At 39.1% G+C, this 23,217-nt stretch overlaps 1 protein-coding gene across 6 annotated transcripts in view; it reads right to left on the reverse strand.

Moving 5' to 3' along the window:
- TFDP2 (transcription factor Dp-2) overlaps nucleotides 1-23,217 on the reverse strand; it is a 197,850-nt gene that overhangs the window by 121,622 nt on the left and 53,011 nt on the right. For all 6 annotated transcript variants that reach the window (XM_026454188.1, XM_026454184.1, XM_026454186.1 and 3 more), the window contains exon 3: nucleotides 17,839-17,905. In XM_026454188.1, the coding sequence (XP_026309973.1) occupies nucleotides 17,839-17,905 (67 nt within the window). The remainder of the gene's footprint in view (nucleotides 1-17,838; nucleotides 17,906-23,217) is intronic.

A 23,217-nucleotide genomic window follows, 5' to 3' on the forward strand; every position in this document is an offset into this window, starting at 1 on the left:
TACATGCAAAATAATGTTGGACTCTCACGTTACACCATTAAAAAAATCAACTCATAATGGACCAAAGACCTAAACTGAAGAGCTAAAACTATAAAACTCTTACAAGGATCTTCATGACATCAGATTTGGCAATGATTTTATGAATACGACAGATACCAAAAGCACAGGCAACAAAAGAAAAAATGAATTAATTGTAATTCATCAAACTTAAGGACTTTTGTGCATCAAAGGATACTATAAAGAAGTGATAATACAACCTACTGAATAGAAGAAAATATTTGCAAATGATATATCTGAAAAGAGGTTAATATCCAGAATATATAAAGAACTCCTCAAACTCAACAACAAAAAAACAAAACAACCTAATTTCTCCCCTCTTTTTTGAGCAATCACATTTACCTCCATCTCTGCCATCAAATTCTTCCAGCCAATAAGATTTTGCTTCTTCTGCGAAAGTTTAGTATCCTGCATACACCAGTGCCTGTCCTCTGACTAAAGCCCATAAAACATGGTAAACTCACCTGGCTAAACAAGTACAACTCCATTAGTCCCTCTCTACTGCTTTGAGATAGTTTTAAAAAATATATTGTATCCAGGCCAGGCATGGTGTCTCATGATTAATCCCAAAACTTTGGGATGCCAAGGCAGGAGGATCTCTTGAGCCCAGGAGTTCTAGACAAGCCTGGGCAATGTGGCAAAACCCTGTCTCTACAAAAAAAAAAATTAGCCAATGTGGTAGTGCATATCTGTAGTCTGTAGTCCCAGCTACTCAGGAGGCTGAAATGAAAGGATTGCTTGAGCTCAGGAGGTCAAAGTTGCAGTGAGACGTGATCATGTCACTGCACTCCAGCCTGGGCAACAGAGCCAGAACCTGCCTCCAAAAAAAAAAAAAAGAAAAAGAAAAAAGGTTTACCTGGGCGTGGTGGCTCACGTCTGTAATCCCAGCATTTCGGGAGGCCAAGGTGGGCGGATCACCTGAGGTCAGGAGTTTGAGACCAGCCTGGTCAACATGGTGAAACACTGTCTCTGCTAAAAATACAAAAATTAGTTGGGCATGGTGGTGCATACCTGTAATCCCAGCTACCTGGGAGGCTGAGGCAGGAGAATCACTTGAACCCAGGAGACAGAAGTTGCAGTGAGCTGAGATCATGCCACTGTACTCCATCCTGGGCAACAGAGTAAGACTGTCTCAAAATAAATAAATAAATAAATAAATAAATAAATAAATAAATAAATAAATAAATAAATAAAGTTTTATCTAGAATTTCTAGTTGTTATCTGCAATAGGTTTGGTCCAATAAAAGCTAAATACCCATACCAGAAGCAGAACCAGAAAGTAATTCAGAAAGATATTTGCTGTGGTACCATTTATCAGAAATAAGATGGAGACGATCTAAGTGTCTGACAGTGGGGGAATGGATATGTAAATTGTAATATATTCACTTAATGAAATAGCATATGACTATTAAAATATTTTGATACAGCTATAAATAAAATGGAAGAAATGTTTCAAGTTTAAGGCAAGATAAAAAAATGAAACATAGAAATAATGTGATAGTGGTTTCAATCTTGAATCTTAGATTTATTGCAAAGGATCTTGCCTATATACATAGATGAGGTTGTGACTAGTAAAACACAAATTCATTTTGAAGTGTTAATGAAGTAATATTAGCTTAACAATATGTTCCTCAATCAACATTCTAAGATTATGACTTAACAAGTAGTTCTGTGTGCAGTTTTTTCAGTTGTCACAAAATGTTTCTCAAACTTGAAAATATTAGCTAGGGAATGGAGCAAGATGGCCAAATAGAAGCCTCTACCCATGGTCCCTCCATATACAGGAACACCAAATTTAACAACTATCTACACAAAAAAGCACCTTCGTAAGAACCAAACATAGGGAGCGATCATAATACCTGGTTTTAACTTCATATTGCTGAAAGAGGCACCAAAGAGGGTGGGAAAGAGAGTCTTGAACGACCAACTCCACCCCTCCCCCATTCCCTGGCAGCAGCCATATGGCAAAAAGACAGAATCTATGCCCCTGGGCGAGGGAGAGCTCAGTGACTGTGGGACTCTGCATTGGAACTCAGTGCTGTTAACACTGGGCAGAACTCAGCTGATAGCCACAGAGGAAACATATAGAACAGCTCTAGACAGAAGGAGTCGTCCATCCCAGTAGTCAGAACTTGAGTTCTGGCAAGCTTTGCCACCACAGGCAGAGCTCTGGGGTCCTAAACAAATGTAAAAGGCAGTCTAGGCCAAAAGGACTGCAACTCCTCAGCAAGTCCTAGTGCCGTGCTGGGCTCAGAGCCAGTGGACATCGGGGGCACACAACCTAGTGAGACATCAACAGGGGTGGCTAAGGGAGTGCTTGCGCCACCCCTATCCCAACATCAGGCTGCACAGTTCCAACCTCCAAAGACACTGCTTCCTTCTGCTTGAGGAGCAGAGAAGGAAGAGTAAAGAGGACTTTGAATTGCAATTAGGATACCAGCTCAGCCACAGTAGAATAGGGCACCTGGCAGAATCATGAGCCCATTCTAAGCCCTAGCTCCCAGAAGACACTTCTAGACACACCATGGGCCAGAAGGGAACCTACTGCCTTGAAGGGAAGAACCCATTCCTGGCAGGATTCATAACCTGCTGACCGAAGAGCTCTTGGGCCCTGAATAATCAGTAGTAGTAGCCAGGCAGTATACTTCATGGGCCTTGGGTGAGATTCTGAGACATGCTGGCTTCACGTATGACTCAGAACACTCCAAGCTGGGTCATATGAGATACTCCTTCAGTTTGAGAAAAGCAGAGGGAGAAACAAAGGGGACTTCATCTCACAGCTTAGGTCCCAGCTAAGCCACCAGCTGAGGTAGAGCACCAAGTGGGTTCTTAGGGTCCCTGATTCCAAGCCTGGGCTCTTCGACAGCATTTCTGGACCTGCTCTGGCTGAGAGAGTGTGAGTCCCAGGCCTGGCAGCATTCACCACAAGCTGGCTGAAGAGCCCTTGGGCCTTAAGTAAACCCTGGCAGTAGCCTCTCAGTACTTTCCATGGACCTGTGGTGGTGGCCAGAGGAAAGACTCCTCTGCCTGTGGAAAGGGGAGAGAAGAGTGGGAAGGACTTTGTCTTGTGGTCTGGGTGCCAGCTCAGCCATAGCAGAATAGAGATCCAGGTAGATTTCTAAGGTTTCCGACTCTGGGCCCTGCCTCCCAGATGGCATCTCTCAACCCGCATGGGGCCCAGGAGAACTCGTTGCCCTGAAGGGAAGAACACAAACCTAGCTGGCTTCATCACCTGCTGATTGTAGAGCCCCAGGGCCTTGAGCAAGACCCGTGTTGTGCTGGCTTCAGGTCTGAACCAGTGCAGTCCCAGCGGTGATGGCCACAGGGATACTTATATAACCCCTCCCCTACCTGCAGGCAGCTCAGCGCAGACACAGACACTCTGTTTGGGAAAAAGTAAGGAAAGATAATCAGAGTTTCTGCCTGGCAAACCAGAAAATTCTCCTAGTTCTTATCCAAGACTACAAAGATGGCACCTCTACAAGTCTGCAAGAATCACAGCATTACTGGGTTTAAGGTACCCCCTAATGCAGATACAGCTGCTATGACTAAAAACTTGAATCACAACACCCAAGTCCCTTAGAATACCTAGAAAGCCTTCCCAAGAAGCACAGGTACAAACAAGCCCAGACACCAAAGACTACAATAAATATATAACTCGTCAATGTTCATACATCGATGAACATCCACAAGCATCAAGACCATCCAGGAAAACAAGACCTCAACAAATGAACTAAGTAAGACAACAGTAACCAATCCCAGAAGAAACAGGTATGTGACCTTTCAGACAGAGAATTCAAAATTGCTGTTTTGAGGCAACTCAAAGCAATTCAAGATAACACAGAGAAGGAATTAAGAATTCTATCAGATAAATTTAACAAAGAGATTGAAGTAACTAAAAAGAATCAAACAAAAATTCTAGAGTTGAAAAATGCAACTGACATACTGAAAAATACACGAGTCTTCTAATGGCAGAATTGATCAAGCAGAAGAAAGAATTAGTGAGCTTGAAGACAGGCTATTTGAAAATACACAGTCCCAGCCTGGCCAACATGGTGAAGCCCTGTCTCTACTAAAAATACAAAAATTAGCTGGGCATGGTGGTGGGCACCTGTAATCCTAGCTACTCAGGAGGCTGAGGCAGGATAATGGCTTGAACCCGAGAGGCAGAGGTTCCAGTGAGCCGAGATTGCTTCACTGCACTCCAGCCTATGCGACAGGGCGAGACTCCATCTCAAAAACAAAAAACATACAATCAGAGGAGACAAAAGAAAAAAGAATAAAAACGTATGAAGCACACCTACAAGATCTAGAAAATAGCCTCCAAAAAAGCAAATCTAAAAGTTACTGGCCTTAATAACTTAAGGTGAGGCAGAGAAACAGATAGAGTGAAAAGTTTATTCAAAGAGATAATATCAGCAAAATTCCCAAACCTAGAGAGAGATATTAACATTCAAGTACAAGAAGGTTACAGAACACCAAGCTGACTTAACCCAAAGACTACCTCAAGGCATTTAATAAAATGCCTGAAAGTCAAAGATAAAGAATCCTAAAAGCCCCAGAGAAAAGAAACAAATAACATACAATGGAGCTCCAAAGCACCTGGCAGCAGACTTTTCAGTGGAAACTTTACAGTCCAGGGAGAGAGTGGGTGATATATATAAAGTGCTGAAGGAAAAAACCTTTTGCCCCAGAATAGTATATTGAGCAAAAATATCCTTCACACATGAAGGAGAAATAAAAACTTTCCCAGACAACAAAAAGCGAAGAGATTTCATCAACACCAGACATGTTCTACAAGAAATTCTAAAGAAAGTCCTTCAATCTAAAAGAAAAGGATGTTAATGAGCCATAAGAAATCATCTGAAGGTACAAAACTCATTTATTTATTTATTTTTGAGATGGAGTCTTGCTCTCTCACCCAGGCTGGAGTGCAGTGGCATGATCTCAGCTCATTGCAACCTCCGTCTCCCAGGTTCAAGTGATTCTCATGCCTCAACCTCCCAAGTAGCTGGGATTACAGATGCACACCACCATGCCTGGCTAATTCTTGTATTTTTAGTAGAGATGGGGTTTCGCCATGTTGGCCAGGCTGGTCTCGAACTCCTGACCTCAAGTGATCTGCCCGCCTCAGCCTCCCAAAGTGCTGGGATCACAGGCATGAGCCACCACACCCAGCCAGTTGTCATCTGTTTAAAAAATAATGGGTTATATTATTTGCAAGCCTCACAGTAACCTCAAACAACATACAATGGATACACAAAATATAAAAAGCAAGAAAGTAAATCATACCACCAAAGAAAAATCACCTTAACTAAAAGGAAGGAAGGAAGGAAGGAAGGAAGGAAGGAAGGAAGGAAGGGAGGGAGGGAGGGAGGGAGGGAGGAAGGAAGGGAGGGAACATCACAAAACAACCAGAATACAACAAAATGGCGGGGTAAGCCCATACTTATCAACAATAACATTGAATGAAAATGGACTAAACTCTCCAATCAAAAGACACAGAGTGGCTGAATGGATAAAAAACAAGATCCAACAACTTGTTGCATACAAGAAACACAATAAAGACACACGCAGATATATAAAGAGATGGAAAAGGATATTCCATGACAATGGAAACCAAAAAAAGAGCAGATGTAGCTGTATTTGTATCAGATAAAACAGATTTCAAGACAAAAACTATAAAGAAACAAATAAAGTCATTACATAATGATAAAGGGGTCAATTCAGCAAGAGGATATAACAATTGTAAACATATATGCACCAACACTGGAGCACCCAGATATATAAAGCAAATATTAGTGCTAAACAGACAAACCCCCAATATAATAATAGCTGGAGACTTCAACACCCCACTTTCAGCAATGAACAGATCTTCCAAACAGAAAATCCACAAGGAAACACTACACTTAATTTTCGCTATAGACCAGTTGGACCTAATAAGATATTTACAAAACATTTCATCCAATGGCTGTACAATACACATTCTTTTCTTCAGCACATGGATCATTCTCAAGAGTAAACCATGTTAGGTAACAAAACAAGTCTTAAAACATTCAAAAAATTTGAAATATTATGAAACATCTTCTCTGACCACAATGGAATAAAACTAGACATCAATAACAAGAGAAATTCTAGAAACTGTACAAAGATATGGAAACTGAACAATATGCTACCAATTGACCAGAGGGTCAAAAAAGAAATTATAAAGAAATGTAAAATTTACTTGAAACAAATGATAAAAGAAACATAACCCACCAAAACCTATGGGATATAGTGAAAGTAGCACTAAGAGGGAAGTTTGTGGTATAAGTGCTTACATCAAAAGAGTGAAAAAACTTCAAATAGATAACCTAATGCTGCATCTTAAAGAGCTAGAAAAGCAAGAGCAAATCAAACCTAAAATTTGTAGAAGAAAAGAAAGAATAAGAATCAGAGCAGAAATACACCAAATTGAAACACAGGAAACAATGCAAAAGATCAGTGAAACAAAAAGTTGGTTTTCTGAAAGATAATATTGACAAACCTTTAGTCAGACTAAGAAAAAAAGAGAGAAGACCCAAATAAATAAAATTGGAGATGAAAAAGGAGACATTAAAACTTATACCACAGACATTCATTAGTGGCTACTAGGAGCAACATGGCTATGATATGCCAATAAATTGGAAAATCTAGAAGAAATGGATAAATTCCCAGACACATACAACCTACCAACACTGAACCATAAAGTAATCCAAAACCTGAACAGACCAATAACAAGTAACAAGATTGAAGCAGTAATAAAAAGGCTTTCAGTAAAGAAAAGCCCAGCACCTGATAGCTTCACTGCTAAATCTTACCAAATATTTAAAGAAGAACTGATATCAATCTTACTCAAACTATTCCAAAAAATACAGCAGGGATCCCAAACCCCTGGGCCACAGACTGGTACTGGTCCATGGCCTGTTAGAAACCAGGCTGCACCATGGGAGGTGAGTGGCAGGCAAGTGAAAGAAGCTTCATTTGTATTTACAGCTGATCCCCATAGCTTGCATTACCATCTGGCCTCCATCTCTGTCAGATTCGCCGCAATGTTAGAGTCTCACAGGAGTGCAAACCCTGTTGTGAACTGTGCATGTGAGGGATCCCGGTTGTGTGCTCCTTGTGAGAGTCTAATGCCTGATGATCTGTCACTGACCACAAGATGGGACTGTCTAATTGCAGGAAAACAAGCTCAGGGCTCCCACTGATTCTACATTATGGTGAGCTGTATAATTATTTCATTATATATCACAATGTAATAATATTAAAAATAAGGTGCACAACAAATGTAATACACTTGAATCATTCTGAAACCATACCACCCTCCACCCCAGTTCATGGAAAAACTGTATTCCATAAAACCAGTCCCTGGGGCCAAAAAGGTTGGGGACCACTGAAATAGAGGAAAGAGGAATACTTCCAAATTCATTCTACAAGGCTTGTAAATCACCCAGATACCAAAACCAGACAAAGAAACATCAAAAAAAAGAAAACTACAGGCAAATATCCCTGACGTACACTGATGCAAAAATCCTCAACAAAATACTACCAAACCATATTCAACAACACATTAAAAAGATCATTGATCATGACCAAGTGGGATGTATCCCAGAGATGCAAGATGGCTCACTGAATGCAAATCAATCAATGTAATATATCATATCAATGAAATGAAGGACAAAAACAATATAATCATTTCAACTGATGCTGAAAAAGCACTTGATAAAATTCAACATCCCTTCATGATACAATCCCTCAAAAAACTGGGTACAGAAGGAACATACCTTAACATAACAAAAGGCATACATGACAGACCCACAGCTAGTAAAATACAGGATAGAGAAAAACTGAAAGCCTTTCCTATAAGATATGGAACACAACAAGGAAGCCTACTTTCAACACTGTTATTCAATATAGTACTGTAAGTTCTAGCTATGCATTCAGACAAGACATAAAAATAAAGGGCCATTCAAATTGGAAAGGAAGAAGTCAAATTATCTCTGTTTGCAGATAATATGTTATATTTGGAAAAATCTAGACTCCACCAAAAAACTATTAGAACTGCTAAGCAAATTCAGTAAAGTTGCAGGACACAAATCAACATACAAAAATCAGTAGCTTTCTATATGGCAACAGTAATTTAAAGTAATCCCATTTATAGTAGCTACAAATAAAATTAAATACCTAGGAATCAGTCCAAGAAATGAAAGATCTCTACAATAAAAACTATAAAATACTGATGAAAGAAATCAAAGAGGACACAAAAAATGGAAAGATACTCCATATTCATGGATTAGAAGAATCAACATTGTTAAAATGTCCACAGTACCCAAGACAATCTATAGATTCAATGCAATCCTATCAAAATACCAATGACATTCTTCACAGAAATAGAAAAAACAATTCTAAAATTTATATAGAGCCACAACAGACCCAGAATAGCCAAAGGTATCCTGAGCAAAATGAACAAAACTGTAGGAATTACATTACCTGACTTCAAATTACACTACAGAGCTATAGTAAACAAAATGGCATGGTACTGGCAAAAAAACAGACACACAGGCCAATGGAACAGAACAGAGAACCTAGAAACAAATCCATACACCTAGCGTGAACTCATTTTCCACAAAGGTGCCAACAACATACATTGGAGAACAGACAGTTTCTTCAATAAACAGCGCTGGGAAAACTGGATATTCGTATGCAAAAGAATGAAACTAGACCTCTATCTCTCACCACATACAAAAATCAAATCAAAGTGGATTAAATATTTAAATCTAAGACCTCAATCTACGAAACTACTACAAGAAAACCTTGGGGAAAATCTCCAGGGCATTGGTCTGCGCAAGAATTTCTTGAGCAGGACCCCACAAGCACAGGCAACCAAAGCAAAAATATCAAGTAAAAAGTTCCTGCACAGCAAAGGAAACAATCAACAAAGTGAGAGACAACCCACAGAATGGGAGAAAACATCTGCAAACTACCTATCTGACAAGAGTTTTATAACCAGAATATAAAAGAGTTAACAATTCAATTAAAAAATGGGCAAAAGATCTGAATAGACATTTCTCAAAAGAAGACATATTAATGGCAAACAGACATACAAAAAGTGCTCAAAATCACTGATTATCAGAGAAATGCAAACTAAAACTACAATGAGATATCATCTCACCCCAGCTAAAATGGCTTTTAACCAAGAGACAGGGAATAACAAATGTTGGTGAGGATGTGGAGAGAAGGGAACCCTTATATGCTGTTGGCGGGAATATAAGTTAGTACACCATGGAGAACAGTTTGGGAGTTCCTCAAAAAACTAAAAATTGAACTACCACATGATCCAGCAATCCCACTGCTAGGTATATACCCAAAAGAAATGAAATTAGTATATTGAAGAGACATCTGTATTTCCATGTTTGTTGCAGCACTATTCACAACAGCCAAAATTTAGACACAACCTAAGTGTCCATCAACAGACAAATAGATAAAGAAAATGTGGTACATGTAAACAATGGAGTACTATTTGGCCATTAAAAAAAAAGAGATCCTGTCATTCACAACATGGAAGGAACTGGAGGTCATTACATTAAGTGAAATAAGCGAGGCATGGAAAGATAAACTTCATATGTTCTTACTTATTTGTGGGTGCTAAAAACTAAAACAACTGAACATGTGGAGACAGAAAATAAACTATGGTTATCGGAGGCTGGAAAACGTGGTGTGGCAGGGGTGGCAGGGGGAGTGAGGGTGATTAATGAGTATAAAAAAAGAAAAAACAAAGAATAAATAATATTTGATATTTGGTTTTTTTTTTTCTTTTTGAGACAGAGTCTCGCTCTGTCACCCAGGCCGGAGTACAGTGGTGTGATCTCAACTCAATGCAACTTCTACCTCTCAGGTTCAAGCAAGTCTCCCACCTCAGCCTCCCAAGTAGCTGGGATTACACGCATGTGCCACCACACCCGGCTAATTTTTATATTTTTAGCAGAGACAGGGTTTCACCATGTTGGCCAGGCTGGTCTCAGACTCCTGACCTCAAGTGATCCGCCCACCTCCCAAAGTGTTGGGATGATAGGCATATGCTATTGCACCCAGCTGGTCAATAATTTAATTATACATTTATAAATAACTAAAAGAGTATAACTGGATTGTTTGTAACCACAAAGGACAAATGCTTGAGGGGATGGATACTCCATTTACCATGATGTGATTATTACACGTTTGATAAAGTATGGCTATATCAAAATAACTCAAGTACTCCATAAATATATATGTATACACATCTGTTATGTATCCACAAAAAATTTAACAAATTTTTAATCAAAACTTTAAAATATTAGAAATAAATATGAATATAACCTTATTTTTAAGCTGCACATACAAATAATAAAATATATTGTTTTAGTCTTGCGTATTTGAACTAGATTTTGTATTTTTCTCATTTTTCTTTGTATTTTTTAATGAGCATTTATTACTCTTTTATTAAGGAGGAAAAGTAACGAAAATTTCCCCTGCCAACTGTATATCTGAGGGCAAGGACAGGGGAAGCTGGAAACAGTTAAATCTTAAAAAAGAGCTCTTCAGGGTATGTGCATATAATAATGCCTCTTGTCCTACTTCCCATTACAAGTATTGCTAATAACCTCAGGGAGCTCCAGGTCCTCCACCCACATTAGCCTCATTTTGTCTAACTGATATATTGGATTCTATGTAAGATTTTACTTGGGAAAAGGGTTCTGCTGGTAAAACAGAGAAAGGATGGGAAATCTCTACCCATTATCTACTCAGTCAATCGAACTGTGATCCCAGCAATCTACCTTGATTAGTACCCTGCCTCTGACTGAGATGACCAAACCTCAGTCACCAAATCTACTTTTAAAATATTATTCATGCTTATCATTTCTTTCCCTTCTCTTCTGCCACTATCTTCCGCCCTAGTTCTTTTTCACCTGGATTTGGTTTTGAGAACTTACTGCCTCTCTCTCTTCAGGATCACCTCCACTTCTAGTTTTGTCTACATTCTGCTTCTAGGGTTCTCTTTCTGACGGTATCACTTTATTAAAGACGGGGAAAAAACCAAAGTGGTTTTCTAACTCTTGTACACCATTTAACACAAAACACTTTGCCTCTGGTCACCAAAATGTGTGGGATTTCTCCCTACTAGCAAGACATAAATTCTGACACTACCAGGAGATTGCATCAGATCCCACTGGTTAAGGGCTCAGGGCCATAATATTGTCCCCCACTTCACATACCAGTTGCAAGCACCAGGTTGTAACCTCTGCTTCTGACCCACCAGCTATAAATTGGGGTTCCCCCAACTCCCTTCTCAGGTTCGATTAATTTGCTAGAGTGGCTCACAGAACTCTAGCAAAAGGGAAACACTTTACTTATGTTTATCAGTTAATTTTTAAAGGATATAACAAAGGACATAGATGAACAAGATGAATAGCCAGATGAAGAAATACATAGGGCAAGGTGTGGAAGGGCTCCAAGCTCAGAAGCTTGTGTCCCCAGAGCTGGGTTGTGCCATCCTACTGACACATGGGTGTCTGCACCAACCTGGAAACTGTCCAAACCTTACAGTTCAGGGATTTTTTTATGGAGACTTCATCGCAGAAGTATGATTAATTATTAAGTCAATTTCCAGCCCCTCTCCTATCTCCAATGAATAGGGGGTAGAGCTGAAAGCTTCAAGCTTAAAATCATGGCTTTATCTTTCTGGTGACTAACCCCCATCTAGGAACCTGCCAAGGGTCACCTCATTTGTACAAAAGTCACTCCTAATTACCCAGGAAATCCTGAGGGATTTAGGAGCTCTGTATCAGATGCTCCTACCACTCAGGAAATTACAAAGGTCTGAGGAGTTCTGTGTCAGGAACTGGGGTCAAAGACCAGATATTACAACAAAAGATTCTCCTAGTACTCCTATCTACAAGGGTATTAGGAACTCTGTCTCAGGAATCAGGGCAGTGATCAAATGATAAGACAAATGATTCTCTTAGCACCCCTATCATTCAGGAAATTATAAGGGTTTTAAGAGTTCTGTGCCAGAGAGTGGGGGCAGAGCCTAATATATGTAGTCATGTGTCAACTGACAATGGGGATAAGTTCTGAGAAAAGCTTTGTTAGGTGATTTCACTGTTGCACAAAAATCATGGAGTATACATACACAAACCTAAATGTGTAGCATGCTACTGTACTGAATACTGTAGGCAACTGTAACACATGGTAAGTATCTGCGTACCTAAACATAGCTAAACATAGAAAATGTACAGTAAAAACACACTACTATCTTATGGGACCACCACTGGATAGCCATCCATTGTTGACTGAAACATCATTATGCAGCACATGACTGCATTGCTTATTATTTCACATACTTCTTTTTTTTTTTTTTGAGACAGGGCCTCACTCTGTCACCTAGGCTGGAGTTCAGTGGCACGATCTCAATTCACTGCAACCTCCACCTTCCAGGGTCAAGCGATCCTCCTGCCTCAGCCTCCAGAGAAGCCGGGACTACAGGTACACGCCACCACACCAGCTAATTTTTTTGTAATTTTTGTAAAGGTGGGATTTTGCCATGTTGCCCAGGCTGGTCTTGAACTGCTGAGCTTAAGCAATCCACCCACCTTGGCCTCCGAAAGTATCGGGATTATAGGCGTGAGCCACAGCACCCAGCCTATTTCGCATACTTCTTTACTGATTTATTAAGTCGCAGTCTAATTAGCATTACAGATCATGAGTAATAACTTTATTATCTAGGTCTCTACTGTGTAGTTACCTCCTCTGCTACATTGTTACTTCCTCAGTGCATTCTTCTCTGACCCACCCCATCTAAAGCTGAATCTCCTTGCTATTTTATCCTCAGTCCTATACCCTGATATATAGATTTTTTTCACATAACCAGTCTTTTATGTGTATATGTTTGTAATCTATCTTCCTCATCAGAATGTAAGCTCCATGAGGGAAGGGACTTTGTTCTCTTCCTTGTTTATTCTTAGCACCCAGAAAAATGCCTGGCGCATAGTAAGTAAGTACTATTCAATAAATATTTGCTGAATCAATGAAAGAACGTGGCCTCCCTCTCAGGTCTCATTTCTTGCCACAAAACCATCTTTCTTTATATGTGTCTCACATCTACAGTGTTTTCCCTTCTGTAGTACTGGCTGGATATATCCCAACCCTGGAGCAGTCCAGCTATGTTTCTGTTTCTTCTTTTTTCGGTTTTCTGAGACAGAGTTTCACTCTATCCCCCAGGCTGGAGTGCAGTGGCGTGATCTTGACTCACTGCAACCTCCACCTCCTGGGTTCAGGCGATTCTTGTGTCTCTGCCACCTGAGTAGCTGCAATTACAGGCGTGTGCCACCACACCTGTCTAATTTCTGTATTTCTAGTAGAGACAGGGTTTCACCATGTTAGCTAGGCTGGGGGCTCAAACTCCTGGGCTCAAGAGATCTGCACGTCTTGGCTTCCCAAAGTGCTGGAATTATAGGTATGAGCCACCGCACCAGGTCTTTCTTTTTTCTTTTTTTTTTTTTTTTGAGACAGAGTCATGCTCTGTCACCCAGGCTGGAACACAGTTGTGCAATCATAGCTCACTACAGCCTCAAATTCCTGGACTCAGGAAATCCTTCCACCTTAGCTTCCCAGGGTGCTGGGATCACAGGCAAGAGCTACTGTGCCCAGACCAGCTCTCTCTCTTATTAATGCTGCTGGACAAAAGTAGTCAACTTCCTGGATTTAATATCTTTTTCTTTTTTTTTTTTTTTTTTTTTACGGAGTCTTGCTCTGTCACCCAGGCTGGAGTGCAATGACACAATCTTGGCTCACTGCAACCTCTGCCTCCCCGGTTCAAGCGATTCTCCTGCCTCAGCCTCCCAGGCAGCTGGGATTACAGGTGCTCGCCACCATGCCTGGCAAATTTTTGTATTTTTTAGTAGAGACAGGGTTTCACCATGTTGGTCAGGCTGGTCTCAAACTCCTGACCTCAGGTGATCCACCCCCGCTAAGCCTCCCAAAATGCTGGGATTACAGGCTTGAGTCAATGCGCCCAGCGGGATTTAAGATCTTTAACCTCAACTGAGTTCAGTGCTGCTCTAACATTCTACAATTTCTTTGTCAATGCTCTTGCGTTTGTGCTTTCGCCCCCTCTCCTCAGTAGAAAAATAAAAACCTACTCAGGAGGCTGAGGCAGGAGAATGGCGTGATCCCGGGAGGCGGAGCTTGCAGTGAGCCGAGATCGCGCCACTGCACTCCAGCCAGGGGAACAGAGCAACACTCTGTCTCAAAAAATAAATAAATAAATAAATACCATAAAGAACCCAATGAAAATTCTAGAACTGAAAAATGCAATGTCTGGAAAAAAAAAAATCATTGGCTAGGATTAATAGAATAGTGATAACCGAAGAAAAAATAAGCTAACTTGATAGATTAATGAAAATTGTCATATGTGAAGAACACAGAGGAAAAATGGCAGGAAAAAAAAAAATGAACCTAACTTCAGGATCTAACTTCAGGGTGTTGCAGGTAAGGCATCTGGGATTTTATTTTAATTGAAATAAGAAGTTGTCTAAAAGGGTTTAATTAGGCAGGGGAGTGGCCCAGTAACTGCACTTCTGAGTACTTACCTTAATAAATAAAAAGAAACAAAAATTTAGCTGATTAAAGATTCATTATGATGTCCAACATCATAGGTTTATATCATATGTAGAAATATATATGCATCATGTTTAAGCAACAAAAAAGACAAATATCCAACAATAAGGAAACAAACAAATGCTTAATAAATCATTACTCATAAGCACACTGAAACAGTATGAAGCTCTAAGAAAGGTATTTATAAATGTCAAAACATGGAAAGTGTTTTTAAGATTCAGTCAAAAAAGGAAAATAGACTACTATAATATATACCAGTTTTATAACTTTAAAAAATAATTATAGAAATAATTATGAAAAATTACAAAAAAGAAAAGGTTGTATTAGAAAGGCAGGATTTTTTTTCTATTTTTCAAAAGTTTATATAACACCATTGCTACATCACCATTTCAATTAAGAAGAATACTTTTCTACATCTCACTTCCAATACAAATCTCATCTTGGGCCTGTAATAAATATTAACTGAATTTTACCAATTAAATAATATTTAAAATAAATATCTTCCAAATCTTGTTGGTTCACTTAATGTGAAGTTCTTTCTGCTGTTACTAGCTAACAGCTCAAAGAAGAGCAACAGTTTTCTTTTAAAACATATAATTATTTCAGCCAGGTGCAGTGACACATGCCTGCAGTCTCAGCTACTCCAGAGGCTTGAACTCCAGGAGTTCAAGACCACCCTGGGCATAGCAAAACCCTGTTTCAAAAACAAACACACGCATGTAGCTATTTCAAAACCTGACCTCTGTAGTCCACTCTTAAATGATTCTCTGTCTTCCCCTCCATTTGTTCTATAAAGTTAAACAAACTGAGAAGGTTTTACTCTGTAATTAAACTTTACTGGTATTAACATCTGTCCAGGGCTAACATTTATAACTAGTACTTATCCTTCACATGCCTATTCTACCATCAAAGACAGCCTTTCTCACCTAAACTCCCATTCTCTTTCTTTGTCTTCTGTCTTTTGAAAGCATTTTTCTTTTTTTTTTTTTTTTGAGACGGAGTCTCGCTCTATTGCTGGAGTGCAGTGGCTGGATCTCAGCTCACTGCAAGCTCCGCCTCGCGGGTTTACGCCATTCTCCTGCCTCAGCCTCCCGAGTAGCTGGGACTACAGGCGCCCGCCACCTCGCCCGGCTAGTTTTTTTTGTATTTTTTAGTAGAGATGGGGTTTCATCGTGTTAGCCAGGATGGTCTTGATCTCCTGACCTTGTGATCTGCCCATCTCGGCCTCCCAAAGTGCTGGGATTACAAGTGTGAGCCACCGCGCCTGGCCCATTGAAAGCATTTTTCTTTCTTTCTTTCTTTCTTTTTTTTTTTTTTTTTTTTTTTGAGACGGACTCTCGTTCTGTCGCTCAGGCTGGAGTGCAATGGCGTGATCTCAGCTCACTGCAGCCTCCGCCTCCCAGGTTCAAGTGATTCTCTTGCCTCAGCCTCCCCAGTAGCTGGGATTACAGGTGTCTGCCACCACACCTGGCTAATATTTGTACCTGTAGTAGAGATGGGGTTTCACCATGTTGCTCAGGCTGGTCTCAAACTCCTTACCTCAGGTGATCCGCCCACCTTGGCCTCCCAAAGTGCTGGGATTACAGGTGTGAGCCAGCATGCCCAGCCGAAAGCATTTTTCTATGTCACTTTTCCCCTTTATGACTTGCTATCCTCTCTTTTTTTTTTTTTTTTTTTTTTTTTGAGACGGAGTCTCGCTCTGTCGCCCAGGCTGGAGTGCAGTGGCCGGATCTCAGCTCACTGCAAGCTCCGCCTACAGGGTTTACGCCATTCTCCTGCCTCAGCCTCCTGAGTAGCTGGGACTACAGGCGCCCGCCACCTCGCCCGGCTAGTTTTTTGTATTTTTAGTAGAGATGGGGTTTCACTGTGTTAGCCAGGATGGTCTCGAACTCCTGACCTCGTGATCCACCCGTCTCGGCCTTCCAAAGTGCTGGGATTACAGGCTTGAGCCACCGCGCCTGGCCACTATCCTCTCTTTTATTTTCAAGGTTGCTGCATCATTCCATTATCCTCATTATCGCAGTACTCAATATCATAGTCTTCCATGTCTACCAAGCTTGTGATTCCCACTTCCTTCCCCTGACCTGATTACAACATTTTATTAGAGCAGAGATTCCCAATTATGTGTTGTGAATAAGCTATGGGTATAGGTGAAACCCTGGAAACCCTGTCTCTACCAAAAATACAAAAGGTAGCCGGTCGTGGTGGCACGTGCCTGTAATCCCATCTACTTGGGAGGCTGAGGGAGGAGAATCCCTTGAACCTGGGAGGTGGAGGTTGCAGTGAGCCAAGATCGTGCCACTGCACTCCAGCCTGGGCAATAGAGTGAGACTCTACCACCAAAAAAAAAAAAAAAAAAAAAAATTAAGCTAGACATTTTTATATTGGAATATAGATTTCTCTAGCCTGTTCTCTAGAACAGCGGTCTCCAACCTTTTTTGGTACCAGGGACCAGTTTTGTGGAAGACAATTTTTCCATGGATGGGGGTGGGGAGAGATGGATAGTTCCAGGATGAAACTGTTCCACCTCAGATAATTAGGCATTAAATTCTCTCAAGGACTGCACAATCTAGATCCCTCCCACATGCAGTTCACAATAGGGTTCGCCCCCCTTTGAGAATCTCCCAAAGTGCTGGAATTATAGATGTGAGCCACTGCACCAAGCCAGTGGGCCAGACTTCTGATATAAGCATTCTTCCAGTAAGACATATATTAGTCAAAGAAATACACATACTCACATATATAAAATATAAAAAACATATATATATGTATTTTCTCTACTGTACTTCCTTACAACTTAAACCACTTTAAAGTAGGGCTCTCAAACAGGAAAATCAAGAAAAAAGTAGTCTGAATAGTTTCAATTGTAATAAGACCATTGATAAACAACCTTAGAGATCTCTTAGGAAAGAGAAAAATCACATACAAAAACTCTCTGTCTGTCAGAGGTAAATGACTTTCATACAACACAAGTTATTTGGCATGGAACAACATGCTAATATCATAAAATTATTATACATAAAGTAATTCATGCAAATGCATATTTTTAAAACAAATGCAATAAAACTAACTTAATGCAGAAAATTTTTATTCAATAATCCTTACCTTTTGTTGGACTGAGATTCTGATCTATAAATCCTCTTACTTCTGCATTTGTGGAAGTCAAACCAACCTGAACAAAATAGTTTAAAAAGTTAAAAATAGAGTATTAAGTAGTATGTGTTCACTTAACAAGCTATTTTATATCTTCCACCAGACGTCCACATCAAATATATATAGCCACGTAAAATGAATTAATTATATTAACCATAGCAGTATTATTTTAAAATGAAATGTTGACATATTATTTTTTATTTTTATTTTTTATTATACTTTAAGTTCTAGGGTACATGTGCATAACGTGCAGGTTTGTTACGTATGTATACTTGTGCCATGTTGGTGTGCTGCACCCATCAACTCATCAGCACCCATCAATTTATCATTTATATCAGGTATAAGACATATTATTTAAAAGGGGAAAAATATTGTCTGTAGTCCCAACTATTTGGGAGGCTGAAGTGGGAGGATCGCTTAAGCCTGGGAAACAGAGGCGTTGCAGTGAGCTGAGATCATGCCACTGCACTCCAGCCTGGACGACAGAGTGAGACCCTGTCTCAAAGAAGAAAAAAGGTGAGGGGAATATGAATTGTCCAGCTTAAGATAAAAATTAATGAAATACTATTATTTATGAGCAGAACTGAGATTTTATAGAGCTTACTAACAGTTCTTTGAAAGCAAGTAAGTAACATGGCAGCTGTGAAGTTGCCAATAGGTATTTCAAAATTCCATCCTCACTGTTGCCCTTAATTTGTACTATTCTTAATCACTATCTAAAATGCTTTCAATACTATGTCATGTGAAGAATCAAATAAAGACCATTAATACCACAATGAAGAAGTAAAATACATTGGACTCAAGTCCAACTTCTTGGATTCATATTCTGGACCATCAAGCCTACTAAGGGTTTGGCCTTGGTCCAGTCATGCAATTTCCTCATCTGTAAATTGGAGGGTGATACCAGTACTTACCAATTCAGGTGGTTATAAAGACTAAATGAGATAATTCATGTAAAGCATATAGCACAGTATTTGGCACATACTGCTCAATCCACGTCAGCATACGTTACTGTCAGTATTATACTTGAGGGACTACCCACAGCAAGTATTTATGAATTCACTTTTAGATAATTTATTTCGTTTAAGGTAATATCCACTACACTACTTTGGCATCACAGAGCTGAATACAGTAGTATTATCAAACAGAATATTAGAAATATATTACACAGCCTGGAGGAAAAAAAACCTCTCAATTTTTGAAAACTTGGCAGAATGCAAACATCCAATAATTGGCCCCATTATTACTATTAAATAATTTTTGTAAGCACTGAAGATTTGATATCTTGAAACATTACAATTTTGTTACATTACACTAACTTGTAACATCACAAGTTTGTGGTATGATACCTCAAACTATACTTTTTTTTTTTTTTTTGAGATGGAGTTCCACTCTTGTGGCCTAGGCTAGAGTGCAATGGCACCATCTTGGCTCACTGCAACCTCCACCTCCTGGGTTCAAGTGATTCTCCTGCCTCAGCCTCCCAGGTAGCGAGGATTACGGGTACCTGCCACCATGCCCAGCTGATTTTTGTATTTTTAGTAAAGATGGGGTTTCACCACGTTGGCCAGGATGGTCTCAAACTCCTGACCTCAAGTAATCCGCCCGCCTTGGCTTCCCAAAGTGCTGGGATTACAGGCATGAGTCACCGCAACCGGCCTTCAAACTATACTTTCAAGGTACTACCACATGGAAAGCATTTTTTTAACCCCTTTACTGAGATATTACTGATATATAAAAATGGCATATATTTAAGGTGTACAACTTGATGTTTTGATATATGTATACATTGTAAAATGATCACCATAGTCAAGCTGATATATCCATTACCTCTATATAGCCATTATTGTGTATATGTGTGTTGAGAAGATTCAATTTAAAATCTATCCTTTTAGCAAATTACAAGTACACAATACAGAACTATTAATTATCATCATTGTGCAGTACATCAGATCTCCAGCAATCTGAAAAGATTCTAAAACACACAAAGCTTTATAACTTTATTAAGTATCTACTTATTGTTTTAAACACTGACTGCTTATATTTTTCTTCTTTTTTTTTTTTTTTTTTCAGACGGAGTTTTGTTTTTATTTCTCAGGCTGGAGTGCAATGGCACAATCTCGGCTCACTGTAACCTCTGCATCCCGGGTTCAAGCAATTCTCCTACCTCAACCTCCCAAGTAGCTGGAATCACTGGCGTGCACCACCATGTCTAGCTAATTATGTATTTTTAGTAGAGATAGGGTTTCACCATGTTGGTCAGGCTGGTCTCAAACTCCTGTCCTCTAGTGATCCACCCATCTCGGCCTCCCAAAGTGCTGGGATTACAGGCGTGAGCCACTGCGCCTGGCCGTATTTATATTTTTCATAAGCAATTATTTGATCGTTTATAATATCACAATGTAAGAGCTAATTATTTCATTAATTGATAATTCAAGTGCTCTACTAATAGCTGTTTCTTTGTGTCAAGAAGTATGTTAACAGAAATATTTCCACATATTTTTCACATCCTAACAAGTGATTTTGATGCAAATCTATCTCTAGAATCTATCATCATCAAATTTTTATGACAGTAGCTGAGACTAAGTCATCTAGAAAATGGTCCCTTAATTCAATGTAGTTAATAGTGCAGATACTTAACTTTGTCTAGCTTCTTATCAGTTTTCAGTTAGAAATAAAGATAACACTTTGCAACAAAATTTGCAACAAATAACTATATGTTATGGCTCTTCAAAGTTGCTCACAAATAATGTTAAATATCCTATTTGTTGAAGAGTTTACTGTGCCATTACCAATACTCCCCCTTCCCTTTTAAACTCTTCTGCTATAGAAAGATGACAGAGGCAAAACTTGTTGGTGTTCTACTTTAAAAAGAAAGCAAAGAAGGCAAAGACAGCCTTTAATATATTCCATGCTTGATACAATATAACCATTTTAAGACATGCATTATAATAACTTCAAAAGGATCAGTTTACACCTTTTTGTTATACAACAGTAATGGCAAAAACCTCAACTAAAACCACATATTCATAATAGAGAGTTCAGTTACTGGGTTACCGTTATGCTTAAACACCTGCTCTCAATATCCAACTTTTGCAGAGTAAAACAGCCAACGAAGGTGGAAACTTTTTAAGCAGCTGTTCACCTGCATCTTAATAACCAACAAATTGTACTCCAAAAAGATAAAAGTCAGCTGTGGGTCAATAATGCCTGCTAATCTTAGTTGCATGGATGGAGGGCAGGTGTTTGTATTTAAAGCTTATATAGAAACCCAAAATAGACTTAATTAAAACTTCCAAATATGTATTAATTTCTACTATCATAAACACTTTGTAAAGATTCAAAAAAAACTGTATTATTTGAGAGTAGAAAAAGTTGGCTAGTGAAAGCATACTAAAATAATAGCTATTCTTTCCTTATTCTACCAATTTAAAAAAGACCTATCTTTCAATGAACAAGAGAAAAAAGTGAACTCATATTTCACGTTAAATTCTTTGCCTAATCATGTCCTGAGGAAATTCTGAGTATTCCTCTCTTTTTTCTTAATTTTTAAAAATAAATTGTGTTGTCTGTATTTAAGGTATAAAACATGATGTTATAAGATACATATATATAAAATGGTTACTATAGTGGAACAATATCTGGGTATTCCAGTGCTGTGTTGTGTACTATATAAGCAGTCACTACACATCTACTGAATTCAAAATATCTAAGTTCAATTTTTAAGAATCAGAGCATATTCACTAATAATATTGTAATTTTATTGATATTCAACATTTCTGACTGACATAACATTACTGAAAGGAAAAGTTCAGAGTAAGATCATCTGTGCTCAGTTAAGCTCTACCTTTCACAGGCAAGGTGATCGTTGAACAGTCACTACAAAATGGGAATGATAGAACATATGTGCACGACAAACTAAAGAGCTCCTAGGATCAACTTAAATGATTATGTAAATATATCTATTAATGGCAAAACAACATTTAAGTGTGGTAAGTGTGGGTTGTCATCCAAATGGCAATGGCTTCCAACACTTCAACCCTGACACAGACCATATGCAAAAGAGAAATGTAAATGACCAATAAACATATAGAATGTTAGTTTACCTAACTAGTAATCAGAGAAATGTAATAAATTGCACACCATTTTTTGCTGATTAAATTGGGAAAGATTTATAAACATATAAAAAGAAATGGCACTTTCAAATACCACAAGTATATATATAAATCTGTGCAATCTTAGCAATATGAATCAAAAGCTCTAAAAAATTATACACACTTTGGCTCAGTAATTTCGTAGAATTTTGTCTTCTGGAAATAATATGATGAGTGAGCAAAAATAGACAAAATGTTCCAAAAAGGAAAAAAGCAGAAGTAACTTAATGGTCAATATTAGGAAACTGGTGTAATATCCATACAATAAATAACATAAAATAGCCACTTAGGCCAGGTACCATGGCTCATGCCTGTAATAGCAGCACCTAGTGAGGCTAAGGCAGGAAGACTGCTTGAGCCCAAGAGTTTGAGACTACTGTTAAGGAACATGGTAAGACCCTGTCTGTACAAAAAATAGAAGAAATTATGTAGGCAAGGTGCCTGTAGTCCTGCTACTGGAGAGGCTGAGATGGGAGCATCACTTGAGCCCAGGAGGTTGAGGCTGCAGTGAGCCATGATCACGCCATTGTACTCCAGCCTGGGCAACAGAGCAAGACCCTATACCAAAATAAAATAAAATAAAAAATACAATACAATACAATACAATTAAAATAAAATAAAGACACTTAAAATGATGTTCCAGAGATATCAAGATAAGAAAAGGCATTCATCACAGAAATGAAACAGTAGCCAGGCATGGTGCTCTTGCCTGCAAACCCAGTACTTTGTAGTCCCCATTGCCCAGGTTGGAGGGCAGGGGCAATCTCCGCCTCCTGGGTTCAAGTGATTATCTTGCCTCAGCCCCTCTGGCCCAAGTAGTTGGGATTACAGGCACACTGCCACCACGCCCAGCTAATTTTTGTATTTTTAGTAGAGATGGGGTTTTACCATGTTGGCCAGGCTGGTCTCGAACTCCTGACCTCAAGTATCTCCCTGCCTTGACTCCCAAAGTGCTGGGATTAGAGGCGTGAGCCATCGCGCTGGGCTAATGTCTATACATTTTGATTGCTATATATACAAATTTGTGTACATATCAGATATCTTCCTAAGCAAAATTTTGCTGATAGTCTTTAGGCTATTTTTTCTTTTCTTTATCTGTATTTTCTAATTTTTCCATAATGAGTATTACAGCCTACGTATTTTCTTAAAGATTCAATGACAAGGCCAAAAAAAAAAA

Source organism: Piliocolobus tephrosceles, chromosome 2 (genome assembly GCF_002776525.5).
Source record: "Piliocolobus tephrosceles isolate RC106 chromosome 2, ASM277652v3, whole genome shotgun sequence".
NCBI classification, from domain to species: Eukaryota; Metazoa; Chordata; class Mammalia; order Primates; family Cercopithecidae; genus Piliocolobus; species Piliocolobus tephrosceles.